This window comes from Mesitornis unicolor, unplaced genomic scaffold (genome assembly GCF_000695765.1).
Source record: "Mesitornis unicolor isolate BGI_N332 unplaced genomic scaffold, ASM69576v1 scaffold38567, whole genome shotgun sequence".
Taxonomy (NCBI): domain Eukaryota; kingdom Metazoa; phylum Chordata; class Aves; order Mesitornithiformes; family Mesitornithidae; genus Mesitornis; species Mesitornis unicolor.
The window spans coordinates 1,563-7,381 of NW_010195035.1; the positions used below are offsets into that span (position 1 = coordinate 1,563).

General features: G+C 41.7%; 1 protein-coding gene across 1 annotated transcript; it reads left to right on the top strand.

Annotated features, from left to right (window-relative positions):
• The first annotated feature begins 553 nt into the window (after positions 1 to 553).
• LOC104543389 (gap junction beta-6 protein-like) lies at positions 554 to 1,346 on the top strand. Its single transcript, XM_010187991.1, has one exon. It carries the CDS (start codon positions 573 to 575, stop codon positions 1,248 to 1,250), a length of 678 nt encoding a protein of 225 aa, XP_010186293.1. The 5' UTR covers positions 554 to 572; the 3' UTR covers positions 1,251 to 1,346.
• Positions 1,347 to 5,819: the final 4,473 nt, after the last annotated feature.

A 5,819-nucleotide genomic window follows, 5' to 3' on the forward strand; every position in this document is an offset into this window, starting at 1 on the left:
GCTGAAGGTGTCTGGGAAGAGTGAGGACTTCTGCTGAAGAAGGCCAAGTAGTACTTACCTTGAAGGCAAAGCAAGCACCAGCCCAGCCTTATAGGGCTCTGGTGTTGGGCAAAGAAATCCGATGAAAATTCGTAGAGAAGTCTCTACTTTGTTGTCTAGATGTGGCCTTAACTCACGCAGTGATAGTAATTTCTGTTGGTTTGAGAAATACACTGAGCGGCAAAACACTGAGGAGAGTCAACCGTAGAAAGGGAAATATCTCAAGAAAGGGCAGGAGGGCATGGAGGAAATGTATTTGAAGATGTAACTTATTTCCTGCCAGAAGTCTTGTTAAGAAATATATCAAGGTATGTTTGTCCCATCATAAATACATGGAAGGAGAGCATTTAATAAGCTGTTTGAATCCATAAACATATGGGTGACATTAGTGAAAGTGACTTGCCTGTGACTCTTGAGCGAGTTCTAGGCAGTCTTCTCATTTGTATAAGTTTTAGAGCTGATTCTTCACCCTTTGAAAACTGACTATTTGGTGTATTATGTTCTCCTGCAGGTAAAAGGACACAGAAAAGAAGATGGACTGGGGAAATCTGCAGACCGTTTTAGGAGGCGTAAATAAACACTCAACCAGCATTGGGAAGGTATGGCTCACAGTGCTGTTCATCTTCCGTGTCATGATCCTGGTTGTGGCTGCAGAGAGAGTCTGGGGAGATGAACAACAAGATTTTGTCTGCAACACACTTCAGCCTGGGTGCAGAAATGTTTGCTACGATCACTTTTTCCCCATGTCTCACATCAGACTCTGGGCCCTGCAGCTGATCTTTGTTTCCACACCTGCACTGCTGGTGGCCATGCATGTAGCTTACAGGAGGCATGAAAAGAAGAGGCGGTTCAGAAATGGTGAGAAAATTGATATTGAAGAGCTGAAAAATGAAAAGATGCACATTCGAGGCCCCCTGTGGTGGACATACACCAGCAGCATCTTCTTCAGACTGGTCTTTGAAGCAGTCTTCATGTACGTGTTTTATTACATGTACGATGGGTACCAGATGCCTCGCCTGATGAAGTGCGAGGCATGGCCCTGCCCCAATGTAGTGGATTGCTTTGTGTCTCGGCCCACTGAGAAAACCACATTTACTATTTTCATGCTTGCTGCGTCTGGGATCTGCATGATGTTGAATCTGGCTGAGTTGTGTTACTTAGTGATAAAAGTTTGCATGAAAGGAGCCAGGAAAACAACAGTTTTAAAATAATTCCCTAGTTTCAGCGTTACTTAGCTCCTCATTTCCCTCAAACTTTCTTAGGTGTCAGAAAACAATCAGCAACTTTTTCACACTCAAGAAAAAGAATAAAAATGAAAGTTCGTTCATGTTTTAGAAATGGTAGCCTCCCTGAAAGCTGCCGCTGAGGCAGATTTTAAAGATCGTGAGCTAATTTTGTAGTCCTGCATCAACAAATAGAAAGTGCAGCCTTCTGACAGCAGCTTTTCCAAATATGCCTACTGCCGGGATCCTGGTGTTGGGACAGAGACACTTCTCAAAAAGTGGGAGTGAAAAGGCCCAAAGGAGAGGCGGGAATCACAAATGCACTGTGTCATCTTCAGAGGCGAGCCAATAACAAAGGGTTTTGGTCAAAAGTGGGGTGAAGGGTTTTTTGGGGGGAACTTAATGGCTTGTGAAAGGGAAGAAGACAAGGAGGCTATTGTGTTTCTATAAGAGGTGTCCTACTCTCTCCCTCAAGTATTCTGGAAAGCAAGGAGAGGGCCTAGGGACACAGGTACTCATGGCAGTGCCTGCTATCAGCTCTGCTGGGCACCAGCAATGGGTTTCATCTTTTTATCTCCTCACCTGCACAGAGGAACATTTCCTGCAGGGTTGGGGGTGGCCAGTGTCAACTGCTTGTGAATGCCATTAGGTTAGCGCTGCCTCCCTCCACTCTCAGAGGCTGCAGCAGTGGGAGGAATGAAGTTTTTCATTCTCTTGGTCAGGTGAAAAAAAAGGATTTTCAACTTTGAGAAGCTGGAGGCAGTGCAACAGTCTGCCTCCTCTAGTTCTTCCCCCCTCCCTTGTTCTTTGTGCAGAGTTTTAGTACAATAGATTTTATTTGGTTAAGAGACTTTTTACCACCTGACTGCCTCCTTCAGCTGTGTACTTTTAAAAGTTTGGGGTTTTTTTAGTAAAAGCCAAGAAAAATTGCCTTGTTTCGTTCTGTTTGTTGTCTAAAAGAAGTGCTTCAACACTTACAGCATGGTATGCAGCAGATTGCACCTATCAGTGCTCTTTCCATCAGTCCCTTCTTCCTATCCAACCTGCATAGCTTTTCTCCATGAAACCTTCTCCCTATCTGTGGTACCTTTAAAGTGAGTCCATCAAACCACTCCCAATCTCTTTTGACTGAATCACACTTCCTCCTCTTACACTAGGTCTGGCAGGAATTACAGCTTGCAGAGCTAAAATAGCAAAGAGACCAAATCATAAATGAGGAGGAACTTGATATTTTTCTTAAAGTTCACATGCTGAGCTGTGAATTGTATATTAGTAACTTGAAGAACAATGTGAATCAGTCTGATCTTGTCTCTCCAAAGTGTCTCAGAACGTGTTTTATGCATGTCATAGGCAGCTGCACTAGCATATACAGCAACACAGCTTCTCTCTCAAATGCCTGCTCATTGAACCCACTTCTAGAAAACTATTTCTTCTCCTTAGCTTTAATAACTGGCTTTTCCCCAGAATGAACGAGCACTATCTCAGCTTCTCCATTTGCATTCATCTCTTATTGTACATTTAAGTTTAAGATGAAAATCTGCCATCTAAGAGGGGAACAAGAAAAAGTAAAACCACATCCTCAGAAGCATGAACAAAAAGATGGAGAGTCATTAAAAATGAGCTAACTGGAATTTTTGGACTTCAAAAACATCCTTAATTTAACTCTAAAGAACAAAGCTTGGCACATATCAGGTTTGTGCTTGGTAAAGTTCCTGCATTGTTCTGTGTACAAGTATGAAGAGAACAAACTAAACTCTCAGTGCTCTAGTATTACATTTCTTTTGTAACAACAAGATTTTTATTTCTTCTCTGAAATCATAATTAAAGCACTCTTGTGGTGTCTGTTTTCTGTATTACTTGTACGTGTCATGTATTACCCAGCATGTCTGATGAAAAGCTGTTTCCCATAATGGAAAATAGTACATTTAATAGACAAGGGCTACTGTAGGGATTTTAGCCTTCTGCTGCAGGTTGGTTTTTCAGTTGGTTACATTGCCTGTTACCCTGAAGACTTTGTGAGCTGATAGTGGAAGGTCACATATGTGACGTCTAGTAGAAATTGGATGTACTGCCCAAGTCAGCCTTGCACTAGCAGAACTGCAGCTGCAAAAGGCTGGTGATAAATAACTTCACCAGCTCCATAGGGCAGAGAGTTTGATTCTCCAGCCTTCCTTGAGTTTAACTGGAACTTGGAATGAGACCCACCAAAACTGGTAACACTCACAGTATGAGGTTATCTTCAAGTAGCAGTTTGGCAACCAGATTAATACATGGAAAGGAGACAGAAAGAAGGAGAGTGTCTGGAAATGGCCAAGAGAGGGCTTTGATCCAGAACTGCAGCATCGGGGGATAATAGCTCTACCAGGACATATTTTCTGTCTGAGATTTCTGTGTATATTAAATTTCACTAAATAGCTGCTTTGTAGGGTAAAAAAGTTCTGATGCTTCACAGGAACATAAGAATTGCACTTACTTCTACATGTGCTACATTGCATGGCTGACCACCTACAAGTGGATTTCATACAGATTAAAATACAATGCTGTGTTGGAATTGTGTGTTTTCTTTCCTGAAATACACTAGAAAGCAGTGCCTGCCTTTTTGGCACTTGGTTTCTAGACTCCTGGCAGAATGAAGGCTGCAAGAGATTAAAACAAACAGCAAATCTGAAGTAATGGCAGTAAAAGAGGCTGATTCCCCACTGTTCGGTGTCTGGTGTAGCCAGGATATAAAGTGTCGAATAATGTGGTATCAGAACCAGGAAGTGTAGGAGTGGGACTGGCTGGAATCATACTGTGATTGGAGTTACCAGGAGAAATCGCCACTGACTTCATCAAGATAAACATTCATCCAAAAAGTCGAACCCAAAACTACAAACATGTTTGTCAGAAAGGGCGGCAGGGAAACAAACCTCACTATTAACTCATAGACCCAGCTAGCGAAAAACCTGCCTAAGTCCCGTGGGAGAAGGACCAACTTCAAAGGAAAACAGAAGTATAAATCTGTATTTATGGCTTTTGGATATAGAAGTACCTTTATTAAAGGTTTTCTTAGGCAAATGAAAAAAAAAACAACCTTCAGGTGTTTTACAGTTATGGGCCAATGTACTGTGTTATTTCCTATCTGACAGCAAATATATAAAAGACAAATGGTATGGTCCTGAAGAGTACTCCTGTACCACGAAGGTTCAATTCGAAATAGCAACACTGTTAAAAGCTGCTCTGTTTTGTAAAAAGTGTACTGCAGCAAATAAGTAACTGCTAAGAGCACTTCGCTACAAACTGAACTTGATGGAAATGAATCTCTTATTTTCCCTAATCATAGCTGCCACCTCTGCAACTTGTGTTTTACCAGGCAACAAAATCACACTCAAAGAATTGCACTGTATTTTGAGGTCACCTGTTCTGATATTCAGGACAGCCACTACCCTGGGTGTTAATTACAGGTTTCTTTGGATTTTCACCATCTTATTATCCGTACAGTCATTTGAACCTGTTTGTAGACAGTGGCAGGAGTAATGATAACTATCTGAGGCTTAATGAGCTAAGACTAAAGGTCATGATCTTCAAGGTAGTTCAGGAGGTACACACACTTTTTCCTCATCTGACCAACCCAGCTTGCAATTTTCTTTTACAGAATATATTTCTTTTCTGTAAAGTTGGCCCAGCTCTGACCTGATTATCTTCTCTATAAGGCTTCCTAGCCACCAAGAAAAAAGTCTTTACAACCTAAGTTTGGAAATGTATTAAGCTTTAATCGGCAGGCTCAGCTGAGGAAACAAGTCACATCTCTGACTCTCTGCCTTTGAGAACATCGCTTGCCTGTGCTATGGTTGGTCACCCAATACTACCATAGAATTCAACCTCAGAATTTGCCACATAATTGCACACCTTCTCCCTTTTTCTGCTCCTTAAATCACTGCTGCTAACTCAATGATTATTTTACATCTGCCTGCTCTATGCTTAATCCACTGTATTTACATGAATCATCTACTAAAAAATATCCTCTCCAAGAATACCACCAGGTATCCAGATGCTTGCATAAGCCTAGAAAGGAGTAATAAAGGTAAAGGAGTGATATGGTATCAATATGACATACAGTTTAGGGAAATATATTTTGAATGAACTGATATAGAACTTACACTGTCGAGCCGTGAATCCCTGCAGGTTGTGGATGAATGTTTCAAACAGCAATGTATGTGCTGTGCGCTGCTAAGACAAGTATGTCACTCACAGCCCAGCTCAGTACCCAGGATAATAAATACTGTAGTGCGTGAATGCAGTCACGCTGGTCTGAAGCAGATGGCATTTCTCAGTGGACAAGCTGTGCTGGGCAGGCTCACTGGTTTAGGGAGGGTGTATCTTTTCTGTTGTCTTGGCCAATTATGGTAACGTAGGCTTGTCAGCTGGGAAAGATTGCAGCAGTCTTAAAACCATTTAAGTCGGGATCATGAAATTCAGTTTAAAAGTGTTTTGCAGATTTTCTACTGAGGTTCAGTCTTTAAGACAACACATAAAAATCCCTTCCACATCCCCAGGTGATCCACACATTAGCAGGAA

Bases quoted from the DNA above. Each gene is read 5' to 3' on its own strand.
- LOC104543389 (XM_010187991.1), top strand. From the start codon at position 573: ATGGACTGGGGAAATCTGCAGACCGTTTTAGGAGGCGTAAATAAACAC.